This window comes from Liolophura sinensis, chromosome 12 (genome assembly GCF_032854445.1).
Source record: "Liolophura sinensis isolate JHLJ2023 chromosome 12, CUHK_Ljap_v2, whole genome shotgun sequence".
In the NCBI taxonomy this organism is placed as follows: domain Eukaryota; kingdom Metazoa; phylum Mollusca; class Polyplacophora; order Chitonida; family Chitonidae; genus Liolophura; species Liolophura sinensis.
The window spans coordinates 14,356,145-14,375,097 of NC_088306.1; the positions used below are offsets into that span (position 1 = coordinate 14,356,145).

Genomic DNA, 18,953 nt, shown 5'->3' on the forward strand with positions numbered 1-18,953 from the left:
CCGCTGCAGTTTACAGAAACATGCCTCTGCAGTGCGCTACACAATCTACATCATCCTAGACGTGTGTACGTATACCATGTGTCTGGTAAGGAGATCTTCATACTCTCACTGTTTTTCTTTGTAAGAGGAGACAATTGTAAGCCACCAGGCAGTGCCTGGTTTTGTATTTCATTCAACCACAAAAAGTCAAAGTACCAGAAGATACCATCAGGGAATCTTGGAAAAACACTGTACTTTAGCCACGAGCATGCATAAGACAGCTATTTTTACAATACGCCATATGCCATGATGATGACCTACAGAGCAGGGGGGGGGGGGGGGGGGGGCTGCGGAAAATGTGGGTTTAAGAATATTCCGACATAATTTCATCCACACTCGCGCTGACATTTTGTGACAGTGGTATTCTTGCCGCATAAATCTGAATAAAATAACACGGAACCACTTTACTCTTCCCACGTAATATTTTAATAGCAAGTATCGTGTACATATCTTTGATTAAAAATTCTTACACAAAACTGCATCCGATGTTTATAGCTTACACAAAAAAATATTTGAGAACATGAAAATATCTGCCTCGAAAAGTTTGCTTTCTCCTAATTATCAAAGGCGGTCATTTTACGTGTATGATCTGAATGAATCGCCATTAAGTTCTTATTGATGAACAAAGATTCTCGCCAATTATGTAGTTTTCGGAACATTTTCAGAAGAATCCAATAAGGACAATAGACGATCTACAAGTACATTAGTAACGCAATATCTGAATCAATCAAGACACAAACTGTTAATTAAAAAAAATGTAAATGACAATGAGTAGAAAACCAAACTATTATACAATTTTAAATTACACGCATATGTATAAAAGACACACACATGATACATATACAAGATAGTTAATTATCGTGAGAATTTACGTTTTATACACTTCAATAATAAAATAATAGCATGGAATTTATATACATCTTTTTCGTGCCAAAATCACATCGGCAACTACTGCTTTGAGATGGTGGAACTGTTCCGATGAGATAAACGAACGTTTCTTCCCATCATCCTGATATCACTGGCACAGATAGCGACACCAGCCGAGACAGGGTTCATTATATATAAGTAAGGTTTTCCTTAATTACATCACAGCAGGGCATCGTAAATATCCTCAAATACTTTTGGCACACTCACAATTCATGCAAACCACAATCTTATTTTATATACAATGAACTATTCTAGGCTGCGCCTGGAAGTTTAGGACAGACATCTCTTTCGCAGGGTTTGAGGATCGTGCATGAAGGAAATCGGCTTTTTCAGAAATGAGCGACAACCCGGCGCTAGGTGCCTGGCAAGCCTCCTGACTTAAAGCCGCAGACAAAACAGCTAGAGCTGGATTCGAACCTTCGACCATGGTACGATCAATGGGCAACGAGAAGGCCAGCCCATTATTTCACCGAGTCAGCAGTTGTCTCTTAAGGATCTTTCGGATCTTTATGACATTGCTGAAAAGTGAATGTTGTTTTAGTTAACTCACGCTAACAATGAATCTTGGAATACTCAGGGTGATTCTCAGAGAAAAACACTTATCCACAAAATACGAACTTTCTCATACATTTAAGCTGTTTAGAACATTCTTTATATTTATTGACAGACACGCTTTCTCAAAAGGCAGTATGGTTTGCATAAGCCTTACATAGTAAAAAAAAACAGTAAAAGTTTTATCAACCAATAAGAAAAAGGCACCCATTTTGAAATACTGTAAAGCTGTCTTCATGCCAGTGAAATAGCCTAGATTACGTCAAAAAGACCTTTAATAGTACGTATTGGTGCATATTAAAACTTAAAAGAGATAGTACACTTTGTCACCTCTTGTAATAGAGGCAATTCTCTTTGACGTGTTATATTAAGGTTTCCAAAAGCAATTCAAAACCCATTATTTTAGTTTTCTCCAGCAATATATACAATTTTATCATTTGCTAAGCATAGATGTAAAAACGAAGGGGATAAAAATGTAAATAAGAAGTTTATAAAAAAATAAATTGATCCCATATTTGACATCGAACAATGGTTGAATAGGCAAACATCTTAGTGAGCTAGACGTGGAAAAAACGATCTATGTCATAAAATCTAAACTATGAACACATGAAAAAAAGTGTGACGCTGTTGCCGACAAAGTACTTAAAATATTGACATAGGTGAAGCACATAACACGATATTGTTCTTTAGAGTAGGGTATGCAGTTACCTATAAGATGACTGGTTTTTATCACAGGTGATGTCACACGACTGGGCATGCGTGTTGCAGTCTACTGTAACAAATACCATACAAGAGACTATTTGATATAATACTTTTTTTTTTAATCACGACATGATTCAGCACCGTACCCTACACTACACTGCTTTTTTTAAAATTTTCTAAAAGACACTTTTCAGCATAGAACTAAGAACACAAAGTTCAAACATATTTATCATGTATGACATCGTTTTCACTAAACAAAATGTATGTCACAAGTAAACCTAATTCAGTTGCTATTTGCAATCAAGTCAACTACGTTTTAAGCCAAAAGAGTGTCTAGGAAGCTACATTGGTCACGAAATCACAAAATACAGAAATATAACTGAAATGTACGTGTACTTTTGAAAAAAATTCAATTTTTTTTCCACAAGAACGACATAAGACAAGTGTTAATATTGAAACAAAAATATTACATTTAACTATATATGGATTAAGGAGAGACGGTATTCAACATAAAACTAGAAACAACGAAAACTAGAAACAACGAAAACTAGAAACAACGGAAACTAGAAACAACGGAAACTAGATACAGCGGAATCTACAAAGGAACAATTTGGATAAGCGGTAATCGACTGAAATACCCCGAGAGCCACAGCATTTCTCGAGTAGGAAAACGGAAGATTTATCAACCGATATCAGTTAATTATTGAGGGATACTACATTGGTATCGAACCGTGAAATCCAGAGTAAAGTGATAGGTATTCGTGCAATCAGTACTCTAAAATACCATGGCTCTAGCGAAATTTCGACAAAAGTCGAATACTAATTATTCTTTTCTATCTTTTGCCATTTTATGACGGTGGAATAGTATCTCACAAAAGAATATGCAATATTTGTGCTATAATAACTTCCATACTGAAAATTCTATATAACAAAAATGTTATTTCAGCTGAATTTAGATGTTCTAAAGAGACCAGTGAAAACAGACAGGACAAGAAAATGATTAATCTCTAAAGAAATATTAGTACAACCAAATGAGCAAATAATGAAATGGCAATGCTAAGAAAACTTGTCGCAATTATCGGGGAAAATCCACTGGTACAAATTACTAGTCTTGTTCCATTGGCAGCTGTTCCATTTCGACTGTAATAAGAAAACAGATATTATTCACAGATTGCAATCATATTGATTCTGTATCATCAGTAAATATTAACAATAATAACGTTACATGAAAAAGATTTCTGAACTTTCATATATTTGGCCACATACGATTAAATTTACAATCAGTCGGCAACCTTGCGGAACATCAGAATACGTTTCACAACGCTTCGTGGGCTACGTTAATTGGAACTACCCTGGCAACATATATTTATAATATGTGTTGGGCAATTTGTGGATGGTCGTGTGTTTCTCCCGAGCTAGGCCCGGTTTCCTCCCACCATAATGCTGATCGCCGTCTTATAAGTGAAATATTCTTGAGAATGACGTAAAACTCCAATCAACTAAAAACGTAAATAACAGGTGTTGTCTTCGTCATAACAATATATGTAGCCCATGATTGATTTGTAGGATTAAACGCTATCTTTTGAGCAGTCACTAGTAGATTTATTTATTTATTTGATTGGTATTTAACCCCATACTCAAGAATATTTCACTTATACGACGGCGGCCGGACAAAGCCCGGGGAAACCAACTATCATTCCTCGTAGAGTTATACTGTTATACACTTGTTTGATAAATGACATTTGCTATTTATGCCACCATCTTTGTCATATTTGTTCTAAGGAGAAAACGGTGGTTGTGTACTCCACTCCCACCCTCTCGCATACGCTGTTCAAAATCGGCAATAGACAAGGGGTTTCGGCACCATTATCATGACATTTACAATCAACTGGGGCTTCAACTGCTTTGTGGCACGTGGCCTAGATCCACATACAATCACCGATATACAGAGTACTGAGAAAACTCATGTAAATAAACCTACCTTGAACAAATATAAGCTGCGTACGTGGAATTATTAGGCGTTTTAGTGGACGTGCCTGTCACAGGGGTGATACATGGGAAACGTTCCACTCTTACACGGCCTTCTAGCGAACAGTACACCTTACACCCCCTACTGTCCGCCAATAGGATCTTTTGTCCAGGTTTGTAAGACTGTCCTTTGTACTGGCAATCTTTTACAGGGTCTTGAGGATTAATCGTGTTGCCAGTGTTGCCACAGGTAAAATCCTCCCATGCTATTACGTCGCCATTTTCGTCACACAGCGTTCCATAACACATGTTCAGGCTACTAACACGGGAAATTTCCTCTCCGGACTTGTAAAATTTCCCGTCGACCATGCAGCCTCCTTGCTGCCTGGTAGAAGTAGACGGAGATGTGAACGTCGTCGTTGTGTTTTTACCACACTGGAAGTTGTCCCACGATAAAGTTTCTCCGTTTTCTCCGCAAATCATTCCGTAACACCAGTTTCCTTCCCTGCCTTCGCCAAATCTTTCCCCTGGTCTGTATGCTTTCCCTTCGTGAATACATAAATGTGGGGTGGTGGTGTATGGAGGGGTGGGGCGTGTGCACACATAGTAGTCAATCTGTCCCTGCTGGTTACAAAATCTCCCACAGCCAGCCGAGTCACGGTGGATAGTTGACCCGGGTTGATACATGGTCCCGTTATAGTAACACCCAGAAGGTATTGTCGTGGGTATTGGCGTCGTGGTTTCACCACACTGAAAATTGTCCCATGGTATAGCCTGTCCGTCTTCTCCACAGTACATCCCATAGCACCAGTTTCCTTCCCTGCCTTCGGCAAACCTCTCGCCTGTACGGTATATCTTTCCTTCATAAACACATCCTCCCGGGGTGGTGGTGTATGGAGGGGTGGGGCGTGTGCACACATAGTAGTCAATCTGTCCCTGCTGGTTACAAAATCTCCCACAGCCAGCCGAGTCACGGTGGATAGTTGACCCGGGTTGATACATGGTCCCGTTATAGTAACACCCAGAAGGTATTGTCGTGGGTATTGGCGTCGTGGTTTCACCACACTGAAAATTGTCCCATGGTATAGCCTGTCCGTCTTCTCCACAGTACATCCCATAGCACCAGTTTCCTTCCCTGCCTTCGGCAAACCTCTCGCCTGTACGGTATATCTTTCCTTCATAAACACATCCTCCCGGGGTGGTGGTGTATGGAGGGGTGGGGCGTGTGCATACATAGTAGTCAATCTGTCCCTGCTGGTTACAAAATCTCCCACAGCCAGCTGAGTCACGGTGGATAGTTGAGCCGGGTTGATACATAGTCCCGTTATAATAACACCCACGAGGAGTTGTTGTGGGTTCTGTCGTAGGTATTGGCGGCGTTGTCTCGCCACATTGGAAGTCATCCCATGCTACAATTTCGCCGTTGTTGTCACAGAACATACCATAACACCAGTTTCCAGACTTACCCTCGCCGAAGCTTTCTCCAGGCTGGTACATTCTCTCCTCGTAAACACACGTATTCGGTGCAATGGTAACTGGCGTTGTCGTCGGTGGAGGGCATGGATACGCTAAGAGTTCCCCGTTTGTGGAACATTCAAACCCACAGCCACTTCCGTCAGGAATTTGTTGACCCGGTGAGTACGTCACGCCGTTATATGAACATGTTACAGGCGATGTGGGACGGGTAGTGGGAGGACTGACGCATGTAGCGAAGAGCAACTCGCCTTGTTCGGAGCATAGACCGCCACAGTTCTGACCATTGCTTGGAATTCGCTGACCAGGCGCGTAATGCTGTCCGTTGTAGAAACAAGAAGGAGCTGGCGTGGTGATCGGTACGATGGTATGTTGTTGACAAGGATAAGCCAGTAACTCCCCATTCGGGCCACATTCGAAGCCGCATCCGTTGGCATCTCGCAAAATCTGCTGGCCCGGCTGGTAAGTAACTCCGTTGTACATACAAGTAGCGCCAAACGCCGGGATCTGTGCAGTAGTAGGTGGTATTGGAGGTGAGGTGGGACGCGTACAGGGATAAGGCAAAAGTTGCCCGTCGGGACCGCATTCAAAGCCACACCCTCTGCCGTCAGAAATCTGCTGACCTGGCTGGTAAGTCACGCCGTTGTATAAGCATCCTGGGGATAAGGTGGTGGTAGATTTAGTTGTACAGGGCCAACGCAGCAGTTCCCCATTTTTAGAACACTCGAACCCACAGCCCATTCCGTCAGGGATTTGCTGACCTGGCTGGTAAGTCACGCCGTTGTATAAGCATCCTGGGGATAAGGTGGTTGTAGGTGTAGTTGTACAGGGCCAACGCAGCAGTTCCCCATTCTTAGAACACTCGAACCCACAGCCCATTCCGTCGGGGATTTGCTCACCTGGCTGGTAAGTCACGCCGTTGTATAAGCATCCTGGGGATAAGGTGGTGGTAGATGTAGTTGTACAGGGCCAACGCAGCAGTTCCCCATTCTTAGAACACTCGAACCCACAGCCCATTCCATCGGGGATTTGCTCACCTGGCTGGTAGGTGACACCGTTGTAAAGGCATGTGCGTCTAAGGGTGGTTGGAGGTGAAGTGGTCGAAGGTAGAGGGCGCGTTCCCTCACCGGCTTGCTCGATTCTCACTAATTTCTTCCCGGTGGAAGTTGTTGGAGGGAATGTAGGCGGCACTTCCTCTGCGCAATCGTAGTTATTCCACGAAACCAAATGCCCGTTAAGATCGCAGAACTTCCCGTAACACCAGGTTCCAGCTCGACTTTCGGAAATGTCGTCGCCCGGCTGGTAGACTTTTCCGTTCACCACACAACTCACTGGCTGAGAATTTGATGATACCCCGCAGTTAAAGTCGTCCCACCTAACGATCAGACTTTTGGGAGAACAAGTCGTTCCATAGCACCAATCCCCTACTCTGCTACGAAAGATCTCCTGTCCTGGGCGGTAGAGTTTTCCGTTCTGTGTACATCCCAGGGGCGCTGGGGTGTTCTGGGTCCACACCAGACCAACAAGAGCAGAAATCATCCCTGATGCGAAGAGGAGAAGGAATCTTGATGCCATCTCGTAAGGAAATGTTGAATCAAATCGTCAATGGTTTACCGTGTTTTATGGACGATGCTGAAAATAGAAAATATGTTCAATTAAATAGCGGCCTCTCTTTTTCTTAACAGTTTAAGGAATAAAATCTATGTACTCTGTTCCTTGAATCATTCGTTAGACTTGGAGCGTCAATGGTTTTTCTTTCGCTTCGTGTATAAATGTTTTATTGGAATCCACTGTCAATAGGATAAATCAGGTGTCAGTAGATAAGCTGTACACTACAGAGTCGTCATAAAGTAGGGGAACACGTGGGCCTTGGTTGAGGAACTCTCGCACACTGTTGAACAGCTGGATTGTCGGATGTTCCTTTTGTGCGCGGCTTCTAGTACCGTAATACAGGCTGATTCTTGCAGCTTACAAGTCGTGAAGATAAACACTGCAGGGACTCACCGGATACACACGTGCGCGCACTTAGTTTCCAATGTCCTGCTTCCTGACTTCGCTTTATTGTATGTGGATTTCGCTGCAGAGGGCTCTGTCAGTGCTTCGTAATTATTCCCAGAGCTCAAGTAAATCTGAAGGATAAAGACACTGAATAAAAAACTGGTGGAGCTTTGATTTAACATACCAGAAGTTAAGGCACACGTGATGTTACAGTCAGACCGCGTGAATGAAGGTTTTTTCCTGTCAGGGGGTTTACTGATGTTCATTGTCGATGCCGTTTTATAGATATGTAGAAAAGAGCCGCATCACTGGCACACCATGTCAAAGACACCAGACAGATGCTCTGTCCAGACAGGTTAAACACATTACCACATTACCCTTCTTACAATGAGTACTATTCAGGCTATCCTACAAACATTGCCCACTGTAACTAAATTTAATTAAAGGGTATTTATCTCTGCTTAAGCCGCGGTGCTTCAGGACGTGTAATTTATTATTATTTAACTTAGAATAGAATTACTCTAAATGCTGTGTTATTATCCCATTTACTATACAAACACATTAAAACAATGCAAAATGCAAAAAAGGACCAGGCCTTGAGATGGTTAATCCACATCCATTTCCATGCATCTGTGACCGAGGGAGCACGCCGGCACGGCGCAATAACCCAGAAGTCTCTCACCAATGCGGTAGCGATGAGCTCATGTCCAGTTCACTGGCTTCCTCTCCAGCCATACAGCAGCCTGCGCATGGTCGTGGGTTTCCCCCGGACTCTGCCCGGTATCCCCTCCACCGTAATGCTTGCCGCCGTCGTATAAATGAAATATCCTTGAGTACGGCGTAAAACACCAATCAAATAAATATAAATAAATTCCATGCATCTCTTCAGAGGATTCCTCTTTTCACATAGCACCAGTTCAAATCACAGATGTGTGCAGTGGAATAAAGTGAACCGTCGATGTCATCATGCCCCAAACTATGCAAGCTAAAATTTCACTGGACAAACAGTGGATGGGCTAGGAATATGTGTTAGTGGAGAGTTAGTAAGCAACAAGTCCTGGGATAGGGAGTAGCTGCTTAATTTGGCTAGAGTAAGATTGAAGTACATATTTACGTGGTTGGCAGTAATATGATGTCTCATCACACATCAAACCTAGTAATTAAGCCTTACACAGCCATTGTGACATATGTGTATGGAAAAATGCCCCGGTGCCTATCTGTGGAATTACCTGGAGGGAGGGGGTAATTTGTATTGGATATACAAGTTCCAGTGCCTGATATTGGTTTATCCGTGTATTTCACTATATCAGCATACTTACTTTAAGTGTTCTTCCAATAAAGATACTTCACTGTTTCTTAATTTCCCTATGTCCTCATAATGTTATTGTTACGTAGCTGCATTGTTCCCCATTAACCTAACACTTTTTGTGCTCTGGGACAACACCGTACACAAAAGCTGACCTTTGCTCTACTGGATTGAGGAAAACAACCGTTACTTTTTAAAACACGAAAGATTTCGGCGAATAACACAGGAGAGCTCATTACTATCTTTGCACACATGCGTTACCTGTATCACACGGCTATAAATAAATATACTCTGAACTTTTTTCTCATTTTTAACATTTTAATTTGCGGTTGACTTAGAACAGCGAGTAATTTTAGTCTCAACGTGAGTAATTTAAACGTTGCAAAAAACGCACTGTTTTAATATTAGAAACTAGATGTATAGCTTTTGCCCTTTATCACTAAAGATGGGGTTAATTATCTTCAAAAAGCTGCAATCTCAACATACATCGGATTTTCACATCCGTATTAATGATGCACATCTTGTATTTATGTAAGGGGAAAATACCATTGTGTACGCGCTTGTCTTATCACGTGTGGGGTAGGGGTGGGGTGGGGAATCGGACCTCTTTAAGTCAGAACACAGAGCCATCAATACAGCGGTACAGGGAAGAGTCTGGGGCACTGCTAAATAAATGTCCCAAATGTACATCTGTGTCTGGTATAGGGCTCACCGACACCACACGGCGCTGTGACCGAGGATAATGGGAAGAAGATGGCCGTAAGTGAGGGCACCGGAAGACAGGAGGCTGTCCGCCATGATGGATGGGGACGACTGCGGGAACTAGGGTAACAGGAATCATGTGTAGCCGGCACCCTGCCCCATTATCAGCCCCGGGGGAGCACAGACCATGCTGCTGTCAACCTGTGCCCGCCAAACAGGAGCAGTCTGGAGCTTATCACCAAAGCAGGGCATCTGTTAGCAGACAGCATCCTTGCAATATATGAGAGTGTGAATATATACATTTATGCATACGAGGTTTGATAAAAAAAAATCCCAGAACTGCACGTGAAGCTCAAAATTTATCTTAGTCAAAGGCGAAATTAGATATTAAAATCATGTAAGTAGCAGTAAACCAACTGAATGCAGACCCCATTGAAATACTTTAGTTGTGTCAAATTTCATTGTGAATTTTAAAATTTGGTATTCTAAGCCAATTAGAAAAAAAAATGAAGCGGACTAAAGAGCATCTATGCTGTGCAATTCCTGAAAACTGACGTTAAGGTGTGCCTTTAAATGTCAAAAAGAAGTTGGGAACGAGGTGCAGTTGCTGAAGGGGACTTTTTGTTTTTTTGAGAAAGGGGAGAGAGGGGCGCAATTTCATTTTAGGCTAAACCTTTTGTAAAAATACTTAATATGTGCTAGTCTGGCCCGTGCGCTCCGGTCTCCTCACAAAACTGACCGCCATCATATTAGGCGTTAAACAGCTATGAAATAAATAAATATATTGCCATCAAATCTACTCGATGCTGTACAACTTTTGCTTATAACAGATCAATCACTACTAAATCGATGATAGTGGGAATAGAGGGTAGGGTGGGGCTGAGGATGCCGGGGCGGAGGTAGTACTAACGTAGTCTTACAACCCTTGAACAGACAAATATTGTAATACTAGAACATCATTTGAAAGAAGCATTCAAGTATGGTGCACAATACAATAGGCTACAGCATGAAACGTGAATTCAGAGCAGCGACCACAGCGTTACAGTTGCAAATGGCCTCACGTAATACCCTGTCAAGGTAAAGCGGAAGTAAAATTATTGAATAAATAATTCATACTTTAAATCTTACGTAATCACGTAGCCACGCTCACTTCCCAATGAAAGTAACCAGGGCCACTTTTCGAAACTGTTCATATACACAATGGTTAGATATAGCTTCATAAATATAACAATAGTTCTAAAACATAGTTAGGTATATCAGTGAACTGATATACATGTTATGGCCGATTGTAAATCAGAGTCTACCGGTTTACTTTAGGCTTGCAATCAGGCTCGCCCCCAGGTCGACTTCGTGGTATCAGGTCACACTGCAGATGACAATCGGGACATTGTTCACACCGAAGGCGTGACTGTGCAAACATGCTCTACTTCAACACCGTCATTTCCTAATTAATAAATATAATAATTAACGTGGTTTAAATCAACGCATGGCTATTACTGAAAATTAACATCATATGGGCTTTAATTACTAGCCACCCAAATAACAATTTCCAGTCTAACAATAGATTATGTAAGACACGCGCCTTGATGTCATTATGTTATGTCAAGTTCAGTGTCACTTTCTATATTAATATCGAGTTAAATAGACCGCACATTTGTTGTTCAAGTGTCTGATTGGAATTTCCGTAATTGGACAGTTCTTCCGGCGGACAAACGTATTTAAACCCGGATGATTCATAACGGGAAATACAAATGTGTGTGCACGTGACGCTGGAAACTCACAACGGCCTTGTTCCATACGTGCTTAAATTCCTCATGGTCGGGAAAGTTAGATTTCAACAGCTGTATTTAAAATTAAATGTTAAACTGCCAGCCTTGTCTATAAGTGTTGAAATTGTACAATATCTTAAATGCTGTAAAGAGTGTCTGCCAACATTTTAAACTCCTACACGCGGCGTAATTACTGTTTCCAGGTTGAAACATAATGTTACAATACAGAACACCACATTTAAAAGTGTTAATGTTACATTAGTAATGTTAGATAAAATCATTTTCGTGCCAATTAGTAAATTTGTAACACTCTGGAAAGTGCTAACCAACATTATAAATACTTATTTATTGCAAATGTGTTGGATCTGTCATTATCAAAATTATGTACAACATTTAATTTTCAATTAGGTACATAATCACTACCGGTACGTAAAGAAATCAACCAATAGATTGTGGGAATTATGTGGAACAAGTCTAAAGCAACCAGATTAGTGGATGTCATTTTGAAATTGGGACCTAGTTCAAAAAAATTGTCAGCACTATCGTTTGTGTTTAAACCCCAAAAATGATAACACTATTAAATCAAAAAATTGCCTTTTGTTATAAGCTACCTACGCCCCACACAGACAGACATGCCCTACGACTTTGCTCAACCATTCCCTGTCATCTAACGGCCAAGTAAATACGTACATGAATCCAGGCCCGCCCAAGGATATTTCACTTACATCACAGGCATTTCTATGCAGCTGGGTGACATAGCAATAACAGGCAATACAGAAGTGGACTCAAACAAGCGATCTCATTATACCAAGGATGAAGGCGTTAAAGTGTTATATACCGTATCAACATGCATTCTTTGAGAGGTTTTTTTTTTTGCATGATTAATATACTTTAATTGAAATATTACAATATTAGACTGTGTGTATTAATTGAACACGTGCATTTAAACATTCTGCAGATACATGTATAAACTATGAATAACACTGCAAGAGAAATAAGACACGCGCATGTTCTGTAAAGTTATAAAACATGAACTCTCTCCTCCACCCATAAAGTTCAAACATAAGTGAAAGATTAAATGTGCATGCTAATTACTTGAATAAAATAATAGTTTTACACAGAGTAGCTATGGGATTTTTTTAATATCACCCCAATACGCTGTAGCAGGCTATTCACTTATTGACTTAACGCTAATGGCATTTTTTGTCAGTGTGACATACATTAAACGCTACGCCCCGTAATGGCGTTGTAACATAATCTTACAAGACGGAACACAACATCTAAAAGCGTCATTGTGGCATCAATAATGTTAGATTACAACAGTTTCTTGTCAATTTGAAGCTCTAAACACTTAAATACATTAACATTGTGTAACATTATTACATCATATAAATATGTATGTTTAAGCGTACAGTGTTGACTAACCAACGCGGAAATCCATCGTCAGATTGTTTGTTGTGCAATATCATAATGGCCATTACTTATAGCTCTATGGGAATCAAAAATCTCTCTTGCACGGATACATCCGCGGGAAAGTGATAACTTGGGGTGGTGACAAGGTTGCTTAATTAAATTCCAGATTATCTGTCTGCCCAAAGGCTGGTCCTCTTAAGTATCTTAAATATCAAGTGTTTCTGTGGAGGATGACTACGGGGGGATATCTGTCCACCCGCTCTACCCACCCCAGGGAAACGATTACGGAAGAAGAATGACATAAGACGATATGGCGCATATATCCGTCCATCGATCCACAGCTGCTATATATGAATCAGCCGGTGTATTGCTGTTATGCTTGGAGAGTAGGGTGACATGACGTTGTGTGCATTATCTTGTTGCCTTCTTAAAGATGGCACAGTAAATGATAAGAAGGAAGTATATACCCGTCAGCCTTATGTTACCTACTAATACCCCCCACCCCCGCCCCTCCACCGTCATCCACCTCTCCACCTCCTTCACTTCACCCCCTTCTCAGCCAGCTTCCATCCTACCCTCTGGCTGGCGAAATGAGGACTACAGCTGGCGCATCTCAACATATGTTCTTCTGGCATATACACGCGGTATAATATTTAAGGACAAAAACCGCTGTTTATGCCTTCATAGCGAAACCTCTACGTTCCTGTCAGATGTGGTCCATCACATATCAGCCCGGGTATCACTTCACTCAAGGAATAACATAGTACGGCCGTTCTTTGAATGTGTTACGAAATAATACATATCCACATGCTTTCTTCAAAATATGGGTATATATCAACGAAAAAAGACGACGACATTTTGACCAGACTGTATAGCTTTCCTATCTGTACAGATATTGAAAATGAAATGATATGTTCAACGTTAGAGGGTAAACAGCTGCAGTTAGTAACCTTTAATAAATCTTCACCTCCACCACGTAAACTAGTATAATGGAAGTCTCCACGCGAAATCGTTCACACCTTTTTCATACACAGAGAAGCATTTGATGCTCTAAACGCAAAAACAGCGATACGTTAAAAGTGCACAATATTTGTGGAAAAAATTTAATTGATAGGCTCTCTCACTCTCTTCATGCCCCAAAACGTTAAAAATAATCACGCCGTAATTGTAGGCTACTATTACGTATCAGAAGTTTGGAATCGTTCATAGTTATCCTAAAACGTCATAAATCACATAAGTCAAGAGTTCAATTCCACACAGACCTACACTGTTTTTGTGTGTGCGTGTGTTTTTTCTTCTAATAAAGAGAGTCCTAAGCTCAACTCGCGTCTGTATTATGACCTCAATTTTAGGGAACCAATATTCCTAGTGCATTTAATATTAGCTGTGTTTTACATGACAAAGTCATAGCCCAAGTGCATATTTCGGCATCATATCAGAGGCGGTCAGGCAGTTGATCTTGATTTGTCGAATTGATGAGATCTCTGTGACTGACATTTTCTGTGTAACAGACATAATTTGGTAACTGCGACCCAGTGAACCCCAATTCATCTTTTCTCAACGTTATAATCCATGAAGTAATCCAGAAATGAGTGCAGTGAGTCATCTCCATAAAACGATGTGTACCCAAAACACGAGATGTGCTTTAGATCGCCTAACTTGGTAGTAAGTCGATTACATCGAAGTAATCATACATAATGGACCTTTCCCAACCTCACACTCGAGGACATGCCTCAAAACGAAGTCTTGTAAATAGTTCAACCTAGTACATTGTAAAGTCCCGCACATTGGTAACCTGTAAGCACATGCACAGAAGGTCAGTTTGTGGCGTCATGACTGTACAACTGCTATCACGGAAAATGGAATGAAAAGTGTTGTAAAGTGGAGTCTACCATTACAGAGTGACATTTTGAAATAATGATTCGGCTTTTTTGACACGCATATCAGTTTAGCGGCATTCAAATGTACAGAGAGAGAGTGTAAACAGCTTTTAATTATGTTCGCTCTCTCTCAACATGCACAGGTAGTAAATCTAGAGCAGCGACGACAGCGCATGTAATTTTACACAAATTTTCTCATTTACACCTATATGTGTAAATAAGCTTTCGCTTGAATATAAATAAAACATCCAATAGAAAAGCCACACCCTCGGTCTGTCGAGAAGACGAGACTTGTAAACACCTATTCATAAGGGTAAATATGGGTAGGTCAAAACTTTCGTGAAGAATGGCAGGTAGATCATACCCGCCACACTCCACAAAACATACAACATCGCTCTGTCATATGTTTCTACACGGATATATTTTCTTTTCGACCTATTTAAAGGAATGTACCTCTGAAATATTGACGGTGTTGCGGTGAATATGTTAGTGGGGTCACGCAGTTAAATGCGTCTAATTCCGCTTAACTTGGGGCTACGGGCTGTATATATGAACAGTTACAATCAAAGCGCAAATGAGATAAATAACTTATATACTAGCGTGGCACACGATTTGAACACTGATTTTACTCATTCACCAAGAACACGCCTGGCGCCTTTCCTGCATCATTGGAAACTGTTTACAGCTTTTCTTTGCGCAATTCCATCCTAATTTTGAGGTTGAGTATTTCGAGTAACTCTAGCCCAGTGACGCATAATAAATTGCAATTATCATCATCGCATTTTTTAACGTAATTCTGCTTAACCCATGGTGGTAGATAGATTGTAATTTGCGACTGTTTAAGTATTTACAAGAACAGCTATAATAAAACCTTAACTGAGGTCAATTCACAAGAGGCCGTATTTCACTGGTTACGTGTAACCATTAGCTAGCTATCACACTGTCGTCGCTGATCTGTTTTCTCTCTCTATACGCCTATAAAGCTATAAAGCTATACGCCTTAATCATATGTCTTAGTTCTTTAGTGATTTCGTTGACAGCTGGTACACAAAAATCTTCTTCGATGCGACGTCATGCAACTTATCGAGAACAGAAAAAAAAGTTTGTGTATACGCTTTCGTTACAAGAGCTATTACACAAATTATGCATGTTTTACGTTACTGATCATATTATTTATCAGTGTATCTAAAACACGATAATGTGTAACTTAAATGAGAAATATTAAGCCTTATTTGTGATACTTGATTCATACCTCGTTTTGTTTCTTTTTTTTATTGTCGTCAGAAAATATAAGATATTTTGTGATGTAGCCACTTCATCACGTCATCTACGAAAGTAAAACTGCGTGCCATGCGTGTACTGTGTAAACTAGCCCGCTGGCTTCAAACAAACAGCGGACACGCCTTTACGGTTTAAGTTTTTCCGAAACCCCGTTTTTACCCCTAGCACATTATATATGTCAGCATTATCCTGTAGAATAATTACTCTATATAAAAATACATGTTGGAAGAGCGACTCAGAGCAAGCGTATGCATGATATGTAAATTAGACAAGAGACAGCTCATATTGAATTACTACACATTGATTACAATATATCGTTCGTTGCATTAAATCTTACTGCAGGTCCTTATATATAGCACGTACCGCCACACTCCAGCTGCAAGCTGATCAGTTTATGATGTACATGTACATATACAACAATTTCGAGTTTTCAATCCGCTCAGTGTAACATTCTTCAGCAACAGTTAAGGCACATGGCCTAAGTCACTGTGAAAAGCCCACAGTTCATCTTACAAACAAGGTTATACCCACATCAATATACCCTTAGGGCATCTTCTAATACTCGCTGAATACAATAGAAAATTAACACGTTCCATTCGACCGGGAGTACTTAAAATATACCTCCCTAGACATCGACACGTTGTCCAAGGTTGGGCTTAAATTTGTATTGTTTTCCACTCATCATATTCATTGCATTTGTAACCACATTACTCCCTAAGTTGAAGTCGTCTAAGATTAACGCTATTTGGTAAAAACAATTGATCAGTTCTGTCTTTAATTGGAACAGGTTCTCGTATCTGATCGTGAGCTCTGTCTTGTCAGCGTGACACATTGCCAGTGTGTACCGCTGACAGAGGACCTTCTCAGACAGAGGACTTTTAACGATAGTTAAGAAATATCATGTACGGCTTTCAGTTCTACCAAATAATGAGCAGGGATCATAATGAGTTCGTGTAAAATTAGGAAATCTCGATGTAGTGTTCACTACAATAATAAAATACAATAGTACGAAGCACGAAGACTCCGTCAGCACACATACACATGACAAAATATATGTAATATATGAAAATATTATTGACACATCATGGAAGACGCATAGCATGGTTAAAAGAGTGTTAAAACTGTCAGAAATGGCGCGCAATCCGAAATGAGTGAGTAGAGCCCTTGTTCCAGGGCGTGAGCTAAGAAAACTGATACGGTGTATACACGGGAACGAGCTGCCGAGCATTCCGCGGACCGTGGGGTATAGTGCTAGGGACTGTCTGTACTTACCGTGCATCGCTGTCTTAATAAGCCTGTCGGCTACAAGGAGTTGCCTTTCAGAAGTTCAGTAGTCAAGTTATCTCCGGCGGTTTATTTTCTACTACTATTTTTACTCTGACCAAACCCCCCGTGGGCTCTTTGGTAAACCACAGGGAGCTTAGCTACCTCTCCGTAGATCAGAGCTTAGCACATAAAGTTATCGTGGTTCTCTGAGTTAAAACCCGGTCCCTTCGTCTTCTGTCAACTGTTTCTCTGTGCTCTCATTCAGCACGTGGAGAGAGGTTCTCGCCCCGACCTCCCAAATACATCCTGGCCCAGACGATCTCGACGTCACACGGAGGTCACGTGACGCGTGATTCATCAATCAGTGCTGGCGTAGATCTTTATGAGCTGACCTACTGTGCAGCAGGGTTTATGTCTCCGTTGTCGCGTCCATCTGTACCATGTGGAGTTTGCGCAAGTTAAAGCAGTAACCTCAGGCGTCTTCTGAGTAAATTAACGAAATTATTGTAAGTCAATGTGAGACAAAACTTGCCTCATGACAGTAGAGTAGTGTTTTTTTTTTCAGGCCCTGCACTTTTCGCGGTACTGCTTTAATTTTAACTCGCTGTCTGTCATATTTGTATCTTTTTCACACTGGTGTTTAAGACAGATCTCAACATATAACAGACTTCAGTAATATGACCGCGGTCAGCTTCACCAGTTGAAGGAACTGGGTGGATACCTGGGTGAAACATAGAAATCTTTTCATGTATGTACCAAATAAATTTTCCTACGATATATAAGAGCCACAGAACAAACTAGCGGGGGCTGGCTTTGAACTTGTATTCTCACTGCTAGGGTTAACGTTTTTTATGTATTTTATTTAGTTATCTGATTTGTGCTTTATGCCATACACCGACGGCGGTCATACGACGGCTGTCAGCATTCTGGGAGAGGAAGCCGGGCAGAGCCCACGCTCAATCGCAGATCGCCCAGCTTGCGGAATTGGGAGTTGAACGCCAACTGAAGCAAATCATTTCTTCTATAGGTGAGATCTGTGATATACATGTAGGCCTTATTAAAAATGTCTAAATAATAAAGTTTAAACAGACCACAACCACAAGGAACTTTAATTAAGATTTTCATTATCGTGATCCGAAGGCCTGACCTCAGTTCTTAAAATGCAAGCACTTGTCAGCGAAGCAATGTCCACTTATACTGCAAAACTGACCACACATTGCAATTATGTGAATACTGATTGATAAATATTTGAAAGATTTATAATGGAGAATGATTCCCGCCCACATCAAAGTTTTTAGCTGCGACAATTAATCATTATATCAGGTTTTAATGTCGTAAAAACATACGGCAATCATACACCCTTGATGGTACCATACCAGTATTGTGATTGGATGGTGCGCGGATGGTGTAGGGGTTAATCGAACATCATCTGATCAAGAACGGCCCACCACACGCTGACTGTGAAGCCTAAATGGGCCAAGGATATTCTGCTGGGATCCGGCTGTACTGCACCGTGGTAAGACACGCCCTTACCTGGTGCTTGTATACTACACTGTAGTTCAACAGCGAAGAAAGTCATATTGCATGGGAGTTTTCTATAGAAAGGAATTTCTGTTTTCACCTACAAAAGTTCTGAAAACTAGTAAATCAAGTTTGTAACCGTCAACTCATTTATTC

The 18,953-nt window shown here is 41.0% G+C and overlaps 1 protein-coding gene across 2 annotated transcripts; it reads right to left on the reverse strand.

The window, feature by feature from the left end:
• Nucleotides 1–344: 344 nt before the first annotated feature.
• On the reverse strand, nucleotides 345–17,529 carry LOC135479092 (kielin/chordin-like protein). Of its 2 annotated transcripts, XM_064758813.1 has the most exons (4): nucleotides 17,283–17,529; nucleotides 7,666–7,790; nucleotides 4,202–7,293; nucleotides 345–3,360 (listed from the first exon to the last, which is right to left on the reverse strand). In XM_064758813.1, the coding sequence occupies exons 3-4, from the start codon at nucleotides 7,234–7,236 to the stop codon at nucleotides 3,228–3,230; spliced, it is 3,168 nt and encodes a 1,055-aa protein (XP_064614883.1). In that variant the 5' UTR covers nucleotides 7,237–7,293; nucleotides 7,666–7,790; nucleotides 17,283–17,529; the 3' UTR covers nucleotides 345–3,227. The 2 variants fall into 2 exon arrangements, with proteins under 2 accessions (XP_064614883.1, XP_064614884.1); XM_064758814.1 differs by lacking the exons at nucleotides 7,666–7,790; nucleotides 17,283–17,529 and having other exon boundaries at nucleotides 4,202–7,625.
• Between the last annotated feature and the right edge of the window lie 1,424 nt (nucleotides 17,530–18,953).

What these genes read in the sequence shown, in the direction of transcription:
- LOC135479092 (XM_064758813.1), bottom strand. Translation starts at nt 7,236, where the DNA reads ATGGCATCAAGATTCCTTCTCCTCTTCGCATCAGGGATGATTTCTGCT. An exon ending in GCAGCTTATATTTGTTCAAG is followed by an intron (nt 3,361 to 4,201) that starts GTAGGTTTATTT and finishes TTCTTATTACAG; the next exon opens with TCGAAATGGAACAGCTGCCA.